This window comes from Pleurodeles waltl, chromosome 8 (genome assembly GCF_031143425.1).
Source record: "Pleurodeles waltl isolate 20211129_DDA chromosome 8, aPleWal1.hap1.20221129, whole genome shotgun sequence".
In the NCBI taxonomy this organism is placed as follows: Eukaryota; Metazoa; Chordata; class Amphibia; order Caudata; family Salamandridae; genus Pleurodeles; species Pleurodeles waltl.
In genome coordinates this window covers 987,196,111-987,219,807 of record NC_090447.1, presented here as the reverse complement: position 1 = coordinate 987,219,807, position 23,697 = coordinate 987,196,111, and the positions used below count along the sequence as shown (strand labels likewise).

General features: G+C 44.7%; 1 protein-coding gene across 17 annotated transcripts in view; it reads right to left on the bottom strand.

Annotated features, from left to right (window-relative positions):
* The window catches only part of MYCBP2 (MYC binding protein 2), a 1,769,078-nt gene that overhangs the window by 1,445,209 nt on the left and 300,172 nt on the right, over nucleotides 1–23,697 (bottom strand). For 13 of the 17 annotated variants that reach the window (XM_069205235.1, XM_069205237.1, XM_069205244.1 and 10 more), the window contains exon 18: nucleotides 14,668–14,769. The exons of the other annotated variants lie outside the window; for them this stretch is intronic. In XM_069205235.1, the coding sequence (XP_069061336.1) occupies nucleotides 14,668–14,769 (102 nt within the window). The remainder of the gene's footprint in view (nucleotides 1–14,667; nucleotides 14,770–23,697) is intronic. 17 annotated transcript variants of the gene reach the window in all.

Genomic DNA, 23,697 nt, shown 5'->3' with positions numbered 1-23,697 from the left:
TGCATGAACCCCCTCAGGTCACACGAGCGTCCTGTGAGGTGCATGGGCCACTACCCAGGACTGGCTCCCAAGCGCATCAAAAGCTGCAAACTCTCTAGAGGGTCTGTGCTCACAACTCAAGAAATGTACGACACATGACAAGTCTTAACAACACTGATGGAGGGAGCCAATTGGGTAATCTCCATTGTGGCACCTGCAAGGATAATTCCTAGCCAACATCGCTCAGATCACCCCTAATTCCAAAAATCTATGATGGATACTAATCTCACAATCATATATTTGAATGTGGCAGGCCTGAAGACAATCCTGACAGGTAACCGGCGGAGGCATTCTTGAATAGAAGTGACACAATTTGTCTACAAGACACATGGGCACTCACTCCCACAGTCTTACAAAGCTATTATAAGCTCTTTAAGCTGGAAAAACGTGCAAACCATTTCAGCCGGCCATCAGGAGGTCTCTCAATCTTCATTAGGCTAACAGCCAAGAAGATTACTGTTGTGCCCTTTAATCAACCCTCTGTCTTTGCAAGTGGTAATCTCTGGGCTAATAATTTGTCATAAAAGATTTCCTTACTCCTGATAAACTTATATCAACAAAGAGAAGGCTCAGAAACACTGCACAACTAACTACCTGTGCAACTGCCTTGAAGCCATTCTTCTGGGCCACGCCTCCCGTGAAGGTCTGCTGACTGGCGACTAATATCAGAGACTTGGGAAACACCACCACCTCCACTCGAAACATTAAAGAACATGAAAAAATAAATTATCTTTGGAGTACTTTTAAACTAATTTCAGCCAAACAAGCTGTAGGAAGTTGGCTCTGTATGTGCTATTTCAAAGTAAGGAATAGCATGCACAGAGTCCAAGGGTTCCCCTTAGAGGTAAAATAGTGGTAAAAATAGATAATACTAATGCTCTATTTTGTGGTAGTGTGGTCGAGCAGTAGGCTTATCCAAGGAGTAGTGTTAAGCATTTGTTGCACATACACATAGACAATAAATGAGGTACACACACTCAGAGACAAATCCAGCCAATAGGTTTTGTTATAGAAAAATATATTTTCTTAGTTTATTTTAAGAACCACAGGTTCAAATTTAACATGTAATATCTTGTTTGAAAGGTATTTGCAGGTAAGTACATTAGGAACTTTGAATCATTTCAATTGCATGTATACTTTTCAAGTTATTGACAAATAGCTATTTCAAAAGTGGACACAGTGCAATTTTCACAGTTCCTGGGGGAGGTAAGTTTTTGTTAGTTTTACCAGGTAAGTAAGACACTTACAGGGTTCAGTTCTTGGTCCAAGGTAGCCCACCGTTGGGGGTTCAGAGCAACCCCAAAGTCACCACACCAGCAGCTCAGGGCCGGTCAGGTGCAGAGTTCAAAGTGGTGCCCAAAACACATAGGCTAGAATGGAGAGAAGGGGGTGCCCCGGTTCCGGTCTGCTTGCAGGTAAGTACCCGCGTCTTCGGAGGGCAGACCAGGGGGGTTTTGTAGGGCACCGGGGGGGACACAAGCCCACACAGAAATTTCACCCTCAGCAGCGCGGGGCGGCCGGGTGCAGTGTAGAAACAAGCGTCGGGTTCGCAATGTTAGTCTATGAGAGATCTCGGGATCTCTTCAGCGCTGCAGGCAGGCAAGGGGGGGGGGGTTTCTCGGGGAAACCTCCACTTGGGCAAGGGAGAGGGACTCCTGGGGGTCACTTCTCCAGTGAAAGTCCGGTCCTTCAGGTCCTGGGGGCTGCGGGTGCAGGGTCTCTCCCAGGCGTCGGGACTTAGGATTCAAAGAGTCGCGGTCAGGGGAAGCCTCGGGATTCCCTCTGCAGGCGGCGCTGTGGGGGTTCAGGGGGGACAGGTTTTGGTACTCACAGTATCAGAGTAGTCCTGGGGTCCCTCCTGAGGTGTTGGATCTCCACCAGCCGAGTCGGGGTCGCCGGGTGCAGTGTTGCAAGTCTCACGCTTCTTGCGGGGAGCTTGCAGGGTTCTTTCAAGGCTGCTGGAAACAAAGTTGCAGCCTTTCTTGGAGCAGGTCCGCTGTCCTCGGGAGTTTCTTGTCTTTTCGAAGCAGGGGCAGTCCTCAGAGGATGTCGAGGTCGCTGGTCCCTTTGGAAGGCGTCGCTGGAGCAGGATCTTTGGAAGGCAGGAGACAGGCCGGTGAGTTTCTGGAGCCAAGGCAGTTGTCGTCTTCTGGTCTTCCTCTGCAGGGGTTTTCAGCTAGGCAGTCCTTCTTCTTGTAGTTGCAGGAATCTAATTTTCTAGGGTTCAGGGTAGCCCTTAAATACTAAATTTAAGGGCGTGTTTAGGTCTGGGGGGTTAGTAGCCAATGGCTACTAGCCCTGAGGGTGGGTACACCCTCTTTGTGCCTCCTCCCAAGGGGAGGGGGTCACAATCCTAACCCTATTGGGGGAATCCTCCATCTGCAAGATGGAGGATTTCTAAAAGTTAGAGTCACCTCAGCTCAGGACACCTTAGGGGCTGTCCTGACTGGCCAGTGACTCCTCCTTGTTGCTTTCTTTGTTCCCTCCAGCCTTGCCGCCAAAAGTGGGGGCCGTGGCCGGAGGGGGCGTGCAACTCCACTAAGCTGGAGTGCCCTGCTGGGCTGTGACAAAGGGGTGAGCCTTTGAGGCTCACCGCCAGGTGTCACAGCTCCTGCCTGGGGGAGGTGTTAGCATCTCCACCCAGTGCAGGCTTTGTTACTGGCCTCAGAGTGACAAAGGCACTCTCCCCATGGGGCCAGCAACATGTCTCTGGTGTGGCAGGCTGCTGGAACTAGTCAGCCTACACAGACAGTCGGTTAAGTTTCAGGGGGCACCTCTAAGGTGCCCTCTGTGGTGTATTTTACAATAAAATGTACACTGGCATCAGTGTGCATTTATTGTGCTGAGAAGTTTGATACCAAACTTCCCAGTTTTCAGTGTAGCCATTATGGTGCTGTGGAGTTCGTGTTTGACAGACTCCCAGACCATATACTCTTATGGCTACCCTGCACTTACAATGTCTAAGGTTTTGTTTAGACACTGTAGGGGTACCATGCTCATGCACTGGTACCCTCACCTATGGTATAGTGCACCCTGCCTTAGGGCTGTAAGGCCTGCTAGAGGGGTGGCTTACCTATACTGCATAGGCAGTGAGAGGCTGGCATGGCACCCTGAGGGGAGTGCCATGTCGACTTACTTGTTTTGTCCTCACTAGCACACACAAGCTGGCAAGCAGTGTGTCTGTGCTGAGTGAGAGGTCTCCAGGGTGGCATAAGACATGCTGCAGCCCTTAGAGACCTTCCTTGGCATCAGGGCCCTTGGTACTAGAAGTACCAGTTACAAGGGACTTATCTGGATGCCAGGGTCTGCCAATTGTGGATACAAAAGTACAGGTTAGGGAAAGAACACTGGTGCTGGGGCCTGGTTAGCAGGCCTCAGCACACTTTCAATTGTAAACATAGCATCAGCAAAGGCAAAAAGTCAGGGGGCAACCATGCCAAGGAGGCATTTCCTTACACAAGCACTTGTAGCTAAATTTTCCCATTGCCAGTTCCCCTTTACTTTTAAAGGTATCTCAACAATTGACTGCATCTTTATGTCTGAAGCTTTATTAGCAAAGCATCTTATCAATTTTGAGATCCTCAAAAGGCATGAAAGAGATCACTACCCTCTGAACCGAACTGTGAATCTACGTGCCCCTACGGTGGCCAAACACCCAGTAGTAGGGTCCTCCACAAGAGCTGAAGTAACAAATTTAGCCAGGAGGATCAAATGGAGAGCCACAGACACCTCAAAGGTGACTAACTGGCTCAGCAAGATGATTACGGACCTTAACACTACTCGGGGAGGCATTCTAACCATGTGGGGCAGACTGACTGTAGAGCCAACAGTTGCTCTGCTAGCAACTGAGAGCAGCACGCAACGCCTGCATAGAACATGGAAGGAGCAGCTTAACCATTGTTACCTCAGGGAGAATCTAAGGTCCTTGTGTCGCCACAAGCTTAGCCCCACTGCTAAAACTGCGACGAGGTCATCAAATGGCAGAAAGAACAGAAAAAACTAGTGTGGAAAGCAAAGAAAGCATCAGAAGAAAACGAATGGCTAAAGATACATCAAGTGCTCCAGAAAAGAAGCATAGCCCAGTTCTGGAATTACATCAACAAACTAAAAGGCCCATACTCAACCAAGGACAAGGGGGTTTCGGAAGAAGTCTGGTTTAGCTAAGTAGCTGAATGATACTTGGGCCACCCGGGCGCACCATTTACATGGATAGATGGGGGTTTGTAGACCAGCCCACACTGAACCAGCAGGATCTTACAACTCTGGCCCAGGTAAGTAAAATCATCAAGGCAATGAAAAACAATGGTGAGCCTGGACCAAGCGGTCTACCTGCTAGAATGTTTAAATGCACCTCAAAGGTTTGATCAATTGTACTAACTCCCTTTTCAGCTAAGCCTTGCTCACAGCTCAAATTCCAGACGCATGGAGGGACTCTATTTTGTGCCCCCTTCTTTAAACAAAGGGGGACTTAAAGACAGCTAACTACCACCTGATTGCCCTAATAGATCTTGAGGCAAAAGCCTATGCTTGATTATTACTCAACTAGTTAGAGGCCTAGGTCCTGGACCAGGATATTACTCCACTCTTTCAGATAGGCTTCCGTGCAGCAGCATCAACTAAATTCATCACTACATTCTCCATTCTCAGCCACCTAGGAGCTCAAAGTAAGCAGGTACGACTCTACTGCTGCTTTATTAAGCACAGCACCACCTTTGACAAAGTAGACAGCAGTACGTTAAGGAGAAAGTTTACCATGTGGGGCAAACCCTTAAAACTTCTAAGGGCTATAACTTCTCTTTACTCACACATATGGGTTTGTGTAAAAGCTGGGCCACACACCGTTACCTCCAAAATTAGCATCAAAGGTGGTCTGAAGCAAGGCTGCATTCTTTCACCCCTGCTCTTTAACCTTTACACAGCAGACCTAGGTAAAGCTTTGGTGAATGTAGGAAGTTGGCTCTGTATGTGCTATTTCAAAGTAAGGAATAGCATGCACAGAGTCCAAGGGTTCCCCTTAGAGGTAAAATAGTGGTAAAAATAGATAATACTAATGCTCTATTTTGTGGTAGTGTGGTCGAGCAGTAGGCTTATCCAAGGAGTAGTGTTAAGCATTTGTTGTACATACACATAGACAATAAATGAGGTACACACACTCAGAGACAAATCCAGCCAATAGGTTTTGTTATAGAAAAATATCTTTTCTTAGTTTATTTTAAGAACCACAGGTTCAAATTTAACATGTAATATCTTGTTTGAAAGGTATTGCAGGTAAGTACATTAGGAACTTTGAATCATTTCAATTGCATGTATACTTTTCAAGTTATTGACAAATAGCTACTTTAAAAGTGGACACTTAGTGCAATTTTCACAGTTCCTGGGGGAGGTAAGTTTTTTGTTAGTTTTACCAGGTAAGTAAGACACTTACAGGGTTCAGTTCTTGGTCCAAGGTAGCCCACCGTTGGGGGTTCAGAGCAACCCCAAAGTCACCACACCAGCAGCTCAGGGCCGGTCAGGTGCAGAGTTCAAAGTGGTGCCCAAAACACATAGGCTAGAATGGAGAGAAGGGGGTGCCCCGGTTCCGGTCTGCTTGCAGGTAAGTACCCGCGTCTTCGGAGGGCAGACCAGGGGGGTTTTGTAGGGCACCGGGGGGGACACAAGTCCACACAGAAATTTCACCCTCAGCAGCGCGGGGGCGGCCGGGTGCAGTGTAGAAACAAGCGTCGGGTTTGTAATGGAAGTCAATGGGAGATCTAGGGATCTCTTCAGCGCTGCAGGCAGGCAAGGGGGGGGTTCCTCGGGGAAACCTCCACTTGGGCAAGGGAGAGGGACTCCTGGGGGTCACTTCTCCAGTGAAAGTCCGGTCCTTCAGGTCCTGGGGGCTGCGGGTGCAGGGTCTCTCCCAGGCGTCGGGACTTTAGGTTCAAAGAGTCGCGGTCAGGGGAAGCCTCGGGATTCCCTCTGCAGGCGGCGCTGTGGGGGCTCAGGGGGGACAGGTTTTGGTACTCACAGTATCAGAGTAGTCCTGGGGTCCCTCCTGAGGTGTTGGATCGCCACCAGCCGAGTCGGGGTCGCCGGGTGCAGTGTTGCAAGTCTCACGCTTCTTGCGGGGAGCTTGCAGGGTTCTTTAAAGCTGCTGGAAACAAAGTTGCAGCTTTTCTTGGAGCAGGTCCGCTGTCCTCGGGAGTTTCTTGTCTTTTCGAAGCAGGGGCAGTCCTCAGAGGATGTCGAGGTCGCTGGTCCCTTTGGAAGGCGTCGCTGGAGCAGGATCTTTGGAAGGCAGGAGACAGGCCGGTGAGTTTCTGGAGCCAAGGCAGTTGTCGTCTTCTGGTCTTCCGCTGCAGGGGTTTTCAGCTGGGCAGTCCTTCTTCTTGTAGTTGCAGGAATCTAATTTTCTAGGGTTCAGGGTAGCCCTTAAATACGAAATTTAAGGGCGTGTTTAGGTCTGGGGGGTTAGTAGCCAATGGCTACTAGCCCTGAGGGTGGGTACACCCTCTTTGTGCCTCCTCCCAAGGGGAGGGGGTCACAATCCTAACCCTATTGGGGGAATCCTCCATCTGCAAGATGGAGGATTTCTAAAAGTCAGAGTCACCTCAGCTCAGGACACCTTAGGGGCTGTCCTGACTGGCCAGTGACTCCTCCTTGTTTTTCTCATTATTTTCTCCGGCCTTGCCGCCAAAAGTGGGGCCTGGCCGGAGGGGGCGGGCAACTCCACTAGCTGGAGTGTCCTGCTGGGTTGGCACAAAGGAGGTGAGCCTTTGAGGCTCACCGCCAGGTGTGACAATTCCTGCCTGGGGGAGGTGTTAGCATCTCCACCCAGTGCAGGCTTTGTTACTGGCCTCAGAGTGACAAAGGCACTCTCCCCATGGGGCCAGCAACATGTCTCGGTTTGTGGCAGGCTGCTAAAACTAGTCAGCCTACACAGATAGTCGGTTAAGTTTCAGGGGGCACCTCTAAGGTGCCCTCTGTGGTGTATTTTACAATAAAATGTACACTGGCATCAGTGTGCATTTATTGTGCTGAGAAGTTTGATACCAAACTTCCCAGTTTTCAGTGTAGCCATTATGGTGCTGTGGAGTTCGTGTTTGACAGACTCCCAGACCATATACTCTTATGGCTACCCTGCACTTACAATGTCTAAGGTTTTGTTTAGACACTGTAGGGGTACCATGCTCATGCACTGGTACCCTCACCTATGGTATAGTGCACCCTGCCTTAGGGCTGTAAGGCCTGCTAGAGGGGTGTCTTACCTATACTGCATAGGCAGTGAGAGGCTGGCATGGCACCCTGAGGGGAGTGCCATGTCGACTTACTCGTTTTGTCCTCACTAGCACACACAAGCTGGCAAGCAGTGTGTCTGTGCTGAGTGAGAGGTCTCCAGGGTGGCATAAGCCATGCTGCAGCCCTTAGAGACCTTCCTTGGCATCAGGGCCCTTGGTACTAGAAGTACCAGTTACAAGGGACTTATCTGGCTGCCAGGGTCTGCCAATTGTGGATACAAAAGTACAGGTTAGGGAAAGAACACTGGTGCTGGGGCCTGGTTAGCAGGCCTCAGCACACTTTCAATTGTAAACATAGCATCAGCAAAGGCAAAAAGTCAGGGGGCAACCATGCCAAGGAGGCATTTCCTTACAGTGAACAACTGTTTGGCACTCCTGCGATTAGGCCACTCAACTTTGCATATTCTTCAATACACACATGACATTGTTATAATGGACCACATCAAAACTGGCATGCAGCGAGCACTCAGCAGCCTCCACGCACACAATGAAAAGAACTACCTAAAGGCAAATCAAGACAAGACCAAAGTAGTAATCTTTGGGTGTCAAAATAAAAAGAAATCTCTCACCTGGCATATGGGGCCAGTGATTATTAAACAGCACCAAAATATAATTATTTTGGGGTCTGGTTCACGTATACCTCCAAACCTTCGACCCACATTGGCTCCCTAAAAAAGAAGTTGCGGCCATCACATAAGGTCTTGTCTGCATCAACAAGAAATTTAAAAAAACCTTCTGACGCCTCAATGACCAGTCATAAAGGCACCCTTCTTCCATCTCCACACTACGGGCACTTGACCTTCCCTGGTGCTTCTGCGCCCAGCCTGAAGCTTGCCTAGTTCTTAGGCTACAAGAAAATAGTTCAATTGCCCAGGTATCTTCGTTGATCTCGAATCTGCCTAGAATTCGGCTTGGCAAATCAAGCACTAACTTGCGAGTCCAACACCCCCAAAATACTATCTGCGGATATTGAAGGCACCCAAGAAATCACTCAAAGTCTTTCTGAAGGACATTTTGGAGAGCCAAGGTAACCCATGGTATCAACACCTACAGAGGGCAATGGCATCGCCTCAAATTGAAGTCTCAGCATTAACAATGAACTCTAGTCCTTTTTTGACTAGGAAAAATGTAATTAACAGGCAGTTGTGTTTAATTTCTTACCAGCAGACATTCTGCTCCCCCCGAACACACCATACTTGTTTAGGAGATAACAGCCCTATCTCTCAGAGGCAATCAATAGTCGGGTGTGTAGAGACATCATGTACATGCAGCTACTTGGTCTACCAATCGCAGATTTCAACTCACCATGGGCAATTCCAGGCAAAAAGGGGGCATGCTCGTAACTTCAAACGAGAATCATGGCTGCAACTTGTGTGCTGTTGCCCCTCCCTTGATACCCTCAGGAGGTTTTTACTGAAACTAACGTTCCTGATGAAAGGGGCTTGCACCTGCCATGAGACATCTTTGATATGCTTCTCTCAAACCAACATAAGATCAAGGTGTTCCAAATACAGCAATGAACTTAGAGCTCACCTCCGGTCTCGTACCATGGCCTCAGAATCAACTATACCCAAAAGCTTATAACCGTGTATGGCATCCAGAGACAAGGAAATGTTTACCTTCCATGGTTTAGGGGCGACTTGTACTGCCCTTTGTGGTTTTAGAAATAATTTTATGTTGACATTTTGGATATGGATATGTACTATTTATAATGACTTGTAAAAAATGTTTGTTATGGTTTTTGTAAACAAAAAAACTTGACACTGAAACTTGTTGAACAACTTGGAGTTGTGCTTAGGTCCGAAACACCAAGACTTTGAGGTTATAAAATGGACATAAGTCCATTACAGAAGTTTTAGGGCTTAAAACCTTATTTTGTTACAGAAACACCACATGCCTGCAAAAATCCCATGGAAAGCAGCCATTAAAGAGTGTGAAAAGAAGTGAATTGGTATTGGTGCTCTGCACCTTGAACAGATTTGTAGCCGAGATGCAGCCAGTAACACCAAATGGAGAGCTATTACAAAGTTTTCGGACCCAGGTTACCACATGGGAATAATCAAAAAGTGAGAAATCTACAGGTGAAAGTATCCTTCAGAAGAACAAGTTACTTACCTTCGGTAACGCCTTATCTGGTAGAGACTCTATCTAGTTGCAGATTCATCATCTTAGAATTATTTTCAGGCATAAGACTGAATCCGGAAACTTTTCATGATCAGTACCCCCGAGTGTCGGTAGGTGGCATTGTTTGGCTCCACCTGGCATCTGGTGCACTGGAAGTGATGTACACGTTGCCTATAAAAGTGCCACTCAAGCGTGCGGATGTCAGTTTCTTTTTGCAACTTTCCAGGCCAGGAGTGCGTAGCAACGCAGAAAACTTACCACTGGTGTGGAAAATTAGAGCTCTGACAGGGGAACAGCCTTGATCCTAGAAATCTGTTCGCAGACTGGGAAGGATTGGTAGGTGGGGATTCAGCTAGATATAGTGTCTCTACCAGATAAGGCATTACTGAAGGGAAGTAACTGGTTCTTGTGATAGAGACTTCTAATCAAAGATCACTTACCTTTGGATAGATACCCAAGCAATACTTCTGGTGGGTCTGGCAAACAATTTCACACTTAAATGTCCTGCAGGACCGTTCAAGCAAATTGCCCATTCCTACAGACCTAACTGTCCAGGACGACATCCTTGGTAAATGTGTTCAGAGATGCCCAAGTTGCTGCCTGCCAGATGTCCAACACCGGAACTCCATGTGCTAAAGCAGGGGTCGCAGGCTTGGTTCTGGTGGAATGAGCACAAACCCTCAGGGGGCTGGTTTTTGGCCAATGCATAGCAGATTTTAATACAAAGCACAATCCATTGGGAGACGGTCAGTTTCTGCACAACCTTCCCCTTCTTCGCTTTGACACACCCAATGAAGACTTGATCGTCCATTCCCAATGGTTTTGTGCGGTCAAGGTAGAACAACAATGCTCATTTTGGGTCTAGCTAGGGAGTCCTTGCTCTTCCTTAAAAGGATGAGGCGGAGCATAAAAGGTAGGCAAAGTGATGTATTGGCCTACATAAAATGGGCTGACTGCATTTGGTAAGAAGGATGCTCGAGTCCAAGGGACCCGTTTGTTAGCGAAAAAGAAGATGTAGGGAGGCTGAAAGGACTGTGCCTGTAGCTCACTGATGCTCCGGGCATATGTAATAATCACCAGAAAGGCAGCCTTGATGGTGAGGAGCCTAAGAGGACAAGAATGAAGCAGGTCAAATGGTGTGCAGATTAAGACAGTAAGAAACAAGTTAAGGAGACATGAGAAAGGGAGCTTGGGGAAACTTTTGTAGACCTTTAAAGAACCTATTTACAATCGGGGACTTGTAGAGACAGGTATGATCTGGCAGTTGCACAAAGGCAGAGATAGCAGAAAATAATCCTTCAAAGTGCCCAAAGCAGAACCCTGCTGGGCTACGCGAAGGACAAACAAAAGAACCTAGGAAAGCAGAGAAGGTAAGGGATCAATCTGCTTCCCAGCGCATCATGCTGCAAATTTATTCCAACGACCAGTGTGTACCATCTTGGTGGAGGGATGCAAAATAACACTGCATACTTCAGACTGGAGGTCGAGGGCTGATGCTGCCCACTCTCCACACATGAAGAGGGAGCTTTAACAAGCTTGGGTTGAGACCCCCTCCCCTGCTGCTGCAATAGAAGATCTTCCCAAAGGGGTAGCCTGATCAGAAGACTGATGCCGTGCTCAACCGCTGGAATACCAAACTCGCCAACTGTAATCTGGAGCCACAAGGACGATTTGGGCATAGTCATTCCTGATCTTCTTGAGAACTCTGGACAGGAGTGGTATGAAAAGAAAGGTGTGCAGCAGGCTTGAACTTCACTCAAGATGAAAAGGGTCACAGAGCGAGAAATTGCCTTGGGAACTCCAGCGTACAAAGCTGCAGATATTGTCCATTCTCAGTGGTGGCAAATAGGCTCTTACCACTGCCGAAAGTGACTGTGCACCACCTCCGGGTGGAAACGCTATTCATGATCCACTAGACATCTTCGTCTGAGTTTGTTAGCTCTGGCATTCAGCGAGCTCATCAGGTGTTGAACCAAAGGGAAATGCCCTGATGTTCCAGCCACATCTAGAGATGGGGGGCCATTTGACAAAGGGTCCACTACCCCAACCCACCCTGTTTGTTGCAGTAGCTCACAGCAGTGGTGTTGTCCGTGAACACCTGCACTAGCCTTCCCTTGATGGACAATAGAAAAGCTTTCAATGCCAGGTGGATCATCTGGAGCTCCAACAGCCTCTGATCTCCACCTCTCCCAAATGGCCTCCCCAGCACAGGACCGACACATCAGTCACATCCAGTTGGGGAGGGAGAAGGGTCTGCAGCTGACCCAACTGCAGTTCTTACACCACAACTGCAGACCTTTTGCAGTGCCCTCTGAGATCTGGACCATGTCTGAGAAATTCTCCTGATGCTGCACCCACTGGTAGTTCAGGTACCACTGCAGACTCTGCTTATACCATTGGGCATGTGTCACAAGCAGGATGCAAGAGTCTCAGTCAGTCTCATCGAAACGCAGGTTAGAGACAAACATCATTGTCTCAGCCTGAATATCCTGGACTCGCTGTTTAGAAGGATAAGCCTGAAACTCCAATGTGTTCAAAAGAGCTCTGATGAAAGGGTACATATGAGAAGGGGGTCAGGTATGACTTTGGCATGTTGACAGTGAACACCAGCGACTGTGGAAGGTCTGCTGTAGTCTGGAGGTGGGAGATGACTGCCTGGGATGAGATCACCTTCAAAAGCCAGTCATCGAGATAAGGGAAAGACTAGAACCCTGTTGTCGCCGGAGATGAGCTGCAACCACCGCCATCACCTTGGTGAACACACAAGAGGTGCTGGTAAGGCCAAAGGGTAGCAGTACAAACAGAAAGTGCTCATCACCTACTGTGAACCACAGGTAATGTCTGTGGGTAGGCAGGACAGGGCTGTGGAAATAAGCATCCTACAAGTTCAACTGGTCTGGGCCAACATCTGGCTGCCTGACTCACAGGGTCTGTGGGTGTCGCATCCTTGGCCATACGGGGACTGGAAGCTTGCCCGTCATGTTGGCTGGGCAGGTAGAGACATGTTTGGAAGCCCCATCCATGGCCACAAAAGGCAGAATGGGGCTGACCCGGTCCATGGAACAACCAAGGGCCTGGCCGTAGCTCTGCTGTCTGTGAAGCGCTTCAGCAGTGAGTCTATCTCGCATTCGAAGAAACGGGAGCCATCACCGTGCATGGCCATAAGCAAAGCTTGGACATCCCCTGAAAAGACTACTGTTCTCAGCCAGGTGTTGTGTCGTAAGGCCACCAATAAATAAAGCACATTGCCTGGCGTGTTGGCCATGTTCAGCCCACATCTGATTGTGAACTTCGCTGTGTGTCTCCCATCAGCCATAGCTTGGGAGATACTGTCCCAGGCCTCCTCCAGGACCACAGGCAGCACCTCTGCAACCCAATCCAAAATGGAATGGGAGTAAAGGCCCAAAAGTAGTGAAGTGTTCACAGTCCGCAATGCCAGGCTGGCACAAGAACATATTTTACTACTCAAGGTGTACAGCCTTTTGGATTCCCTATCTGGTTGGGCAGGTGGGAACAGGACCCAAGCAGGACACCCGTGAGGGCTTCATTAAATGGGGAAAGTTGATGTGAAGGGGTAACTCCCGGTTGAGGCATCTCCATCAAGACATTAGCCTTGACAGCCATGGAGGACAACTGAAAGTCAAGGACCTCTGCTGCCTTCCTCACCACCATAGCAAATGTGGCACCCTCCTCTGTAGCCATGGTAGGAGGAGAGACCAAGCCAGTATCTGGGGAGGTGTCCTTTCCACTGGCAATCATCAATTATTCACATCAGTCCATATTCGCGTCTAGGGGCTGGCATGGAGGAAATGGCTCCAGTTGGCGTCGGACGATGCCCCTCCATCTCTGTGTCAAATGGGGATAGCACTGCTGGAGTGCGTCGACAGTGAGACAGTTGTTCGGGTAATGTCGAGGTGGCATGACTAGCACCAAACCAGATTCCTCTGTGGATCCAAGCGGCCTGAAGACTGCAAAGGGCGGATCCACCAGTGGTGAACCAGTAGGTGCCCCTTCCAAATCCACGGGTCCACAGGAGCTACAGAGGGAATGTGTCGCAGAAATAAAAGAGTCATGGCCTCACTGAAGTCTCGGATTTGGGTGGGATTCTTCTCGGGCTCCTGGAAACTTGGGCAGGCGTGGAGATGGTGCAGGCTCAACTGCAGAACCAGGCCTCAAATGACAATGAACCCTTGTCTCATCAGATGAAATCGATAGAAGGGGTGAAGTCAAAGATCCCCGACTTCTTGATCTTCTTTTTGTGGGACTTACTGGAGTGAAACAACTTCGACTGTGACAAAGATCTATGGCTCTACAACTGAATCCGGAACCTTCCCCTCAATTGGAATCTAGATCGGCATGGATCACACGTTGAGCTGCAAGGTGCTTGAGGGAATTGCTCCCAAAAGGCCTTGGGGTGAATAGCGCAACAACAGATGTAGGTCTTGGCGCCATGGTCACGCTCACTACCCTACAGACTAGGTGCAGGTCCGTCACTGACATCCGCAGGCGTCGCCGGGCTTGAATCAATCCTTCCTCATAAACATCCTTGCCACATCAGGAGACAAGTCTCAAAAATCTTTGACACAAAGTCGAAAAAAGACAGTCTATAAAGTGACTGGGGGTAGCTCTCTCCAGATCTGCGCTGACTGGTGCGGAAATAAAAGAAGTGACCTCGGCACGAGAGAGTGGCACCTATATAGGCACCATGCATGTCACTTCCAGAACAGACGCCAATGCAGATGCCATATGGAGGCAAGCAACATCACCTACCAGCATGCAGGGGTACAGTTCACAAAAGAATTTAAGATCCAGTATGACACCTGAGAATAATTCAAAGGAAGGAATCAGCAGCTATAAGTCGATCATATATTAATGAATCGTGAAGTTTTAAAGCCCACCCTATGTAAATATTGTAATATTGTCACTAAACATTTTCAAACATGTTAACAACTTTCAATAATGCATCATTTCAGCTCCCAATCCCCAAACCCAAGGAGAATGAAAGATGTGAATGGTAAACTGCACACTTTCATTGTATCACTAAATTTGGAGAAATACATGCAAAAGAGATAAAAGATCTAATTTTACTCTTTAGTCTAATATATAGAAGAAAGTCGAGACAAGAGGGAGCTGTTGAAGAAGTTTGAAAAGCAAAGATTCAGTTGTTGGAAAAAATGACCAGGAGGAGAGGTTTATATCCTAGTAGTCGGTAAGGAAGACCAAATACCTTTGTGCTTGTCCCGCTTATGCTTTAGCTGTGATGGTCTTAGTCTGGCTAGAGCCTGCTCACGATTTTTCATAAAATTAGGACCAGGAAATACAATGGGGCCTCGGGAGAGACATTTTGCACATGCAGAGGAAAGCACACAAAATGGAAACAGAGCGCAAAAAAAAATAATTAAAAAGCATGATAATGACTGGACAACTGCTTTAGCATTTCAAGCTAGCAATCATTTGAAGGTGCAATATTTATTATTTCCACTTGCTATTATATATTAGAACATGGGAGTCAACAATAAGAGCCAAATCAATAGATTGATATATGATCTAAAAAATTTAACTATGAAGTAACAAAACTGCAAAATATATCTTAGGATACAAGGAAATAACTCTAGAGTGAGGTACCTCACATTAAGGATTTAATGGTGCACACTACAAATGTAGACATTTAGAAAAATCAATATTGCACCTTTAACTGCTCAGTTGAACTATCAACAAGACACGTCATGGAACGCAAACTTTGCAATACAAGCATTGCTTAATTATGCTTTACAGCTGTCATTACTAAATTATACCATAAACACAAATTTGAGGAATTATAATTCAGGACTCATGACCAAGTTACCAGATAAGCAGAGAGGTGACTTGACATGAAAAAGGTGTGTTAAAACCAACGATGCAAAGTTTAGATGACTTCAAAACACAAGAGTTTAGTTCAACTAGTTGATTAAGTGTTACAAAGATTATTTCTCACCATGCTCACGACGCAAAGATTTCACAACAGGCACGTGCATATAAAGATAAGCAAATTTTGTTTGCAACACAAGTGTGCACTTACTGTCCATAAAGTCTTGAGATTATAACATTTTTAGACAATTGTAATTATCCAATTAAAGTTTGAAGAATCCATATCATCAAGCTGAATGATTTGACGAAAGGTACCTGTGGTTGCACTAGTGTGGCTGTTGTCTAGATGAAAACAATTCTATCATAGAACATATTGAATTTCACACTTTGAAATAAAATATGTCCTTTTCTTTAATCCAAAATCCTTTTACCAAAAAAACCTTTACGTGATTGAAGAACAGTGGTGTGCAGTAAATATATTTGTATAGTTTGCTTAAACACAAACTCTTTCAAAGATACTTGAATTACAGAGAACTAGATTGACACATGACGAAAACAGTCTGCTTCTGCTGTGAATACTTTGTAAAATCCATAAGTCCACAATGTGATGTGAACTTCAAACTTCAGTTTAAAGAGTAACATTTAAACAGGTTTAGGAAAATCCTGGCCAGGAATACACTTAAATAAATTAGTAAAAAGTATTCGTGGTTGTTGCTGCCCATCCTTCCTATAATCTAAGTAGAAGCAAATACCAGTTATTGGCAATGATATTCTGTTCACTTCCAAAAACTAAATTTTTGGATCAGCAGGAGAACAGGAACACTAGACAAAGTATTTTAAACACTAAACAATAAATGTCCAAAGGCTGAAACCACAAACAGAAGCACACTATTCCACAGTATATCACAATTTCTACTTTTTACCAAAAGAGTTACAAACCTTCAGAAGGTCTTTGAAACAAATGAGGTTGCTTGAGATACCTAATCTTTAGATAATACATTAAAGATAAGCCATGACCCAGGTAAGGTATGGGGCATTCTCTGCAGTATACTCTCTGCAGACCCCATTGCCAAAGAGGTGAGGTCACAGTCACACTTAATGCTGTGGAGAAAACGTCTAGCAAAACTATATATTTTTCTACAGCCTCAAAAACCTCACATAAAAGCAAGCAACTTGTTTGGTCATGGCTTGATCTATCCCGTACGACTGGGATGAACAAAGTGGATAATGACAAAAACCAAATGTTTCATCCAGAAAGGTTTTTTTAGTTATTGGATGCAAATGGAATGCTCAACGTGACAAGTGGACAAATACCAAAAGGGAACATGGTCTGTGCTACATGGCCTTTTACAGATATACACAACTCAGTTGTAATATTTAGCAACACATTTCTGCTGTTTAGAATGAAGAGACATAAAACTAAGATGCCACACAACCTATAAGCAGAATTATTTTTCTTTCTTGCTAATGTAATCAGTGCCCCTAAAGGCATCTTGGCATGCAGTATTTGTTTTTTTACATAAGTCTGGTTCACATAACAGAACATTTTTAGATTGAGCTACACCCAAATTTCATCTAAAAAAAATATGATCTACACTCTATAACCATAAGTTCAGAAGAATTTAATATCATTAAATTTCATAATTTTCAAATCACATAAAAAAAAACTTTTGGGAAGTACTGGGTTGTTCAATTTGGGCTGGTTAACATCAGGACACATAACCACAGAGGCAAAGGTTCTCGTAATTCCAATCCACGTATTTCATCAAAATAGGTTTGGCTACCTTACTGACGAGTGAATGTATTTAGAAAAATCTCAAATCTTAAAATGTTTTTACTCTATTGTTCAGTCATTGCAGAAAGCTATTTTGCCCAATGGTATTAGCACGCCCTAAATCTGCACGATCATATTCAACTAAAGAGAACAATACAACGTAAACAGAACTGTGCTTTAGATCCACACACAGAAGCTCAAGTATGTACTATGAGGGAAAATTCTAGGTTCATTTTGGATTTACTGAGTAGGCACCAGAAACATGGTATTGGGACATATTATGTATCCTCCAGAACACACACCTGGAACCCTCATCACGGAAGTCCAGCTTCTTCAATGGCATAGTTCTTTTCATTCTGAGTCAGCATATGGAGACCAAAAATTCACTTGCCCCCCCCCCCCCCCCAGTAACATGTTTCATGCACTCCCACATGGTAAATTGATTTATATGTTCACTGCACTTCCTATTGTACCTGTCATACCTAGATATTGATGGAGGTAAGTAGGCATCACCACAAAGAAGAGGCAACTGTGAACAGTAGTGCTTTACATCTAAGCTACAGTAACGAGATCACGGTACAAAATAACATTCCAGATATGCTTACTTTCTAGTTGCAGCTTTTAGATATTGCAGATATATAGTCTAGGGTGTCCTTAGTATTGAGGACAAGATTCCTATTGAAAGAACAATTGAAATAAGAATGGGGAGGAGGCGGAGGGGGCAGATTTAGCTCGGTAACACATTCCATAGGCACATGAAACAGTAGGCCCAATCAATGGCAACTAAAAGCTTACATATCAGCTAATGAGACTGCTAGTGGGCATATATGGCAAACAAACCCTGCAAGGTAGTGAAGGGAGATGCTCAGAAACAGGACAACATTAAGCTCCGTAATCAAAGGCTCTGCATCGTTAGTCAAACGGCAGGAGCCATAAATACACCTCCAGAAAAGAGCTACCATTTTTTGGCAGCTTAGTAGGCAGTGCCTTGTAAGATATGCTTCAAGAGGTAAAATGAGATGAAATAGGGATAAATATAGAAACATAGTGTAGTATTCCTATAGGTCATCATTTGCATTCTGCTAGTAGTTCAGTTACTGCCATTTAAGACCAGATCCCACAAGTCAGATGATGTCCATTTTCAGCCTGATTCTTTATAATGGAATAATTTGTGATATGGCCTCTGGAATCAAAAGGCAGTCTAGACAGTTAAAACCAATCATTTATATGGTCAAAGTGATAGGTATTTTGCTGATGATACACAACACACGTGGTTTTAAAAAGAAAGTAACAAGATCATCAACTAACATAAGGCTCTCAGTAAAGGGAAACATAAAATTGCATTTCTAAGAACCCTTAATAAAACAGGTGGCAGCATTCTGGATAATAAACCAAATAAAGTACACATGGTTCCAAAAATGCAAGAAGGTTTCTTTCAAAAGGGTAGTTCAGCATTCAATGGAAACCAAAGTTTTCGAAGCAAGAGCCCTCACTCACCTTCCGGTGACATGCTTCATCATAGGGTCAAGCTCCTCGTCAGGCCGGCACTGCAATGCCTGACGGGCCCCACACGGGGGCTCTTTGCCCGAGATCTTTTTGAGAAGGATGCACAACTGGTCAAAAGATAGTGAAAGAGTGGTATAAGGGAGATTAAAAATGACTAGAGGTAACAAATAGTAATTTTATTTTAATGCTGATACCTCTGTCATGATTAAAAACAATATATAGGGATAAAGTAAAATAATGTCTACACTTCCCCATAAAAAAACAGATAGGTATAGTTACTAAATCTCGTAGTAGAGATTAGTAAAAAGAAGAAAGTAAACACAGGATCCCCTGTGTCACTCTATATCGTCGGTCAACATGTTTCTCGCTATTTTCTAGTCAATAAATTATCTTATGCGATTCGTCAGGACCTTAGTACATACCTAATCCTTTAAACAATGGAAAATCCCATAATAAGGAAGTCAAAACCTAAAAAAAGTAGGGAAGAAAGAAACCAAAGTCAAAGCATTGCATAATTGTCAAGAGTAACGTGTTCATGATATCCTGAGATATAAAAACCCCATATATTAGTGAGGGATCCCAAAGGTGCCATGTGACAAAAAATTATATAATATTAACAAAATGTGTGAAAGCCAACTTGCCGAAAGGTTCCACAATGCTTACCCTCCAAATACTAAAAGGTAGGGCCTCGTCGGGGTGGCACCAGGCTTTGAAAATCCACTATGGTCTAAGTATACACATAAAGAACAAAACCTTGAGTTATACATTCGTTAGACAAGGAATTTGATTGTGTAACACACTGATAAAGACCATAATAGATAAGGTGGGTCATACAAAACAAAACTCCTATCGATGACAATAATTACAAGACCTATTATTGTGTCGTCGCCATATAGAACTAGATACAGAAGGCTAAATAATAAACTGAAAAAAAAGTCAACACATAGTGGTGTTAAACTTGTACTTGATGATATGAGCACTATGTTGTCAAAAAGAATCCTTATGGTGTAACACAAGTACTTAAAAAAAGGGGATTTTATAAAATCACGAAAAGAAGGAAAGTGCCACACAGGGCAAATATATTATCAACATATTGAAAGTAGTAGGCGGTAAATATTAACTACAGTCAACTCAAAAAACAAAGGAATGCACAAAGAATACTAGCATAAACTATTATTATAATACAAAAAAGGTTGTCAGGAGTCAGAGGGGTGCAAAAAACGAACCAACAGGGACTGGAAAAGCGCGAAATTCACAGCGCGTTCCAGTCTATTGAGTTGGTACCGGTCGAGTGAGCGCGTGAATGTTACCGCTCGTCTCAACTCGTTCCATTAATTGATATAGGCGAGAGAGCGCGCGGGACCATAAGCGCGTCTCAACTCGTTCATCGAGTTAATACAAGGGACACAGTGGTGTCCTTACTGTGAACCGCGGAAAAACGTGGAAAAACACGAGCCGCGATAAGAAGAAGCGGCTCATAGTTGTAACCGACGCCGCATCTGGGAGCCGAATCGAAAATGTTAGAGGCTTCGCAAGAAGGCACTTACTTTGAATAAAGCCAAGCCGTCCTTGACCACCTACGCCTGCTGCTGATCCCCGGAACTCGAGGGACAGCTAGTGTGGAAATTGTTAAAGAGTGGGGGGGGGTCAAAAATGGAGAAAGGACTCTCAGAAAGAGTAAGTGAATGCAACAGAAGAAGGACAACAGACTGGGTCGGCCATCTTGAAGGGGTTTGTAAAAAGGAAATCAAATATATTCTACAGTGGACAAAGGAAGTTCCCATCACTAGTCCTTCGGATAAAAATAAAATCACCTAAAAAAAAAAAATCAGTATTTGGGAAAGGGAAAGATTCTGTTCTGAGGAGGAGTGCTGTAACAGAAAAAACAAAAAAAAAGAGACGGTAACTTAAGACACAAAAGTGTAGTTATCAGTGGATAAAACTAGTCCACTGAATATCGTCGTTAAGTCCAGATATATGGGTCTTAAGTCTGAAGACCCATCGCTGTTATTTCTCAAAGAGTCTTGTTGTATAGTCTTTGTTGTCTCTGATGGTTTCTAGAACAATCCAGTTAATGTCATCGGGAGTATGTTGCTTCTCAATGTAGTGATTGGTCAATTTTGTGGAGGATCTTTTGCATCTAATAGTGCTTCGGTGTTCGTTAATTCAAATTTTCACCATTCTGGTAGTCATACCAATGTACTTCAAATCGCACGGACATGTGATCATATAGATGCAGTCTTTAGTACGGCAATTGGTATGGGATCTCAATTGCCATGTCTTAAGTTCGCCTAAGTCCACCTCTTGGATACTGCTAGTCATGGAACAGACATTACAACCCCCACAGGGATAGTGTCCCTTGAGCCATTGACTAGGACCGGTATTATCAAGGAGCCGGTGTGTTGTAGGTCTCGTGTGGACTACTAGGTCTTTGATGTTATGGGTTCTCTTGAAGGCAAATAATGGGCGTTCTAATGTTGCACCTGCACTTGTGAGGATGGGCCAGAGCCTGCGAACAATCCCTTTAATTTGGTTACTGAGAGGGGTGAATGTGGTCACACATGTTAGCCTAGGTTGTTGTATGCGAATATCGTTGGTCAGTAGTGTTTCCCTAGGGATATTGCTGGCCCTCTTCTTTGCTTGTCGAATGTTGGATGCTGGATAGTTGCGTTCGCAAAGTTTACGACATAATGTATTGGCTTGAGTATGGAAATCACTCTTATCTGAACAATTAAGTCATATCCTAAGGAATTGTCCAAAAGGTAAGTTGTCTCGCAGTGCCTTAGGGTGATGGCTGCTGTAGAGTAAGACTATTTCTATCAGTGGGTTTGTGGAAAACGGAAGAGTTAAGATAACCATCTCCGAGTGTGATTCGTAGGTCAAGGAAGGATACCTCTTTATCAGAGATGGTGGAACTGAAACGGAGATGGGTGTCCAGAGTGTTAGCCCACTGGGTAAAGGCTGTTGCTTGATCTACATTGCCTTTCCAGATCACTAGAATATCATCTATATACCAGCACCAAAGTCTAATATTGGAAAAGAAAGGTTGATCAGGGGTAAGAATGTGGCGTCGTTCGAAGGCGAACATATTTAGGCAGGCCAGGCTAGGCGCGAAAGTACTCCCCATGGACGTGCCCTGTATCTGGTGAAAGAGACGTTTTTCAAATTGAAAAAAGTTTTCTTGGAGAGCCACACTTGCACATTGCATAATAAAACTCATGTGAGTGTTATAGGTCCAAGTGTCAGCCATACCTTTGTGGATTTTAGGGAGACAATAAAAGTACGGAATCCTGGGGTTCTTTGTATCCAGGAATTCAGCTTCTGTTGCATTCTTCTTCTGTTGTCCTTCTTCTGTTGCATTCACTTACTCTTTCTGAGAGTCCTTTCTCCATTTTTGACCCCCCCCACTCTTTTTAACAATTTCCACACTAGCTGTCCCTCGAGTTCCGGGGATCAGCAGCAGGCGTAGGTGGTCAAGGACGGCTTGGCTTTATTCAAAGTAAGTGCCTTCTTGCGAAGCCTCTAACATTTTCGATTCGGCTCCCAGATGCGGTGTAGATTACAACTACGAGCCGCTTCTTCTTATCGCGGCTCGTGTTTTTCCGCGGTTCACAGTAAGGACACCACTGTGTCCCTTGTATTAACTCGATGAACGAGTTGAGACGCGCTTATGGTCCCGCGCGCTCTCTCGCCTATATCAATTAATGGAACGAGTTGAGACGCGCGGTAACATTCACGCGCTCACTCGACCGGTACCAACTCAATACAGACTGGAACGCGCTGTGAATTTCGCGCTTTTCCAGTCCCTGTTGGTTCGTTTTTTGCACCCCTCTGACTCCTGACAACCTTTTTTGTATTATAATAATAGTTTATGCTAGTATTCTTTGTGCATTCCTTTGTTTTTTGAGTTGACTGTAGTTAATATTTACCACCTACTACTTTCAATATGTTGATAATATATTTGCCCTGTGTGGCACTTTCATTCTTTTCGTGATTTTATAAAATCCCCTTTTTTGAAGTACTCGTGTTACACCATAAGGATTCTTTTTGACAACATAGTGCTCATATCATCAAGTACAAGTTTAACACCACTATGTGTTGACTTTTTTTCAGTTTATTATTTAGCCTTCTGTATCTAGTTCTATATGGCGACGACACAATAATAGGTCTTGTAATTATTGTCATCGATAGGAGTTTTGTTTTGTATGACCCACCTTATCTATTATGGTCTTTATCAGTGTGTTACACAATCAAATTCCTTGTCTAACGAATGTATAACTCAAGGTTTTGTTCTTTGTGTGTATACTTAGACCATAGTGGATTTTCAAAGCCTGGTGCCACCCCGACGAGGCCCTACCTTTAGTATTTGGAGGGTAAGCATTGTGGAACCTTTTGCCAAGTTGGCTTTCACGCATTTTGTTATTATTATATACTTTTTTGTCACATGGCACCTTTGGGATCCCTCACTAATATATGGGGTTTTTATATCTCAGGATATCATGAACACGTTACTCTTGACAATTATGCAATGCTTTGACTTTGGTTTCTTTCTTCCCTACTTTTTTTAGGTTTTGACTTCCTTATTATGGGATTTTCCATTGTTTAAAGGATTAGGTATGTACTAAGGTCCTGACGAATCGCATAAGATAATTTATTGACTAGAAAATAGCGAGAAACATATTGACCGACGATATAGAGTGACACAGGGGATCCTGTGTTTACTTTCTTCTTTTTACTAATCTCTACTACGAGATTTAGTAACTATACCTATCTGTTTTTTTATGGGGAGTGTAGACATTATTTTACTTTATCCCTATATATTGTTTTTAATCATGACAGAGGTATCAGCATTAAAATAAAATTACTATTTGTTACCTCTAGTCATTTTTTATCTCCCTTATACCAATCCTTCACTATCTTTTGACCGGTTGTGCATCCTTCTCAAAAAGATCTTGGGCAAAAAGCCCCCGTGTGGGGCCCGTCAGGCATTGCAGTGCCGGCCTGACGAGGAGCTTGGCCCTATGATGAAGCATGTCACCGGAAGGTGAGTGAGGGCTCTTGCTTCGAAAACTTTGGTTTCCATTGAATGCTGAACCTCCCTTTTGAAAGAAACCTTCTTGCATTTTTGGA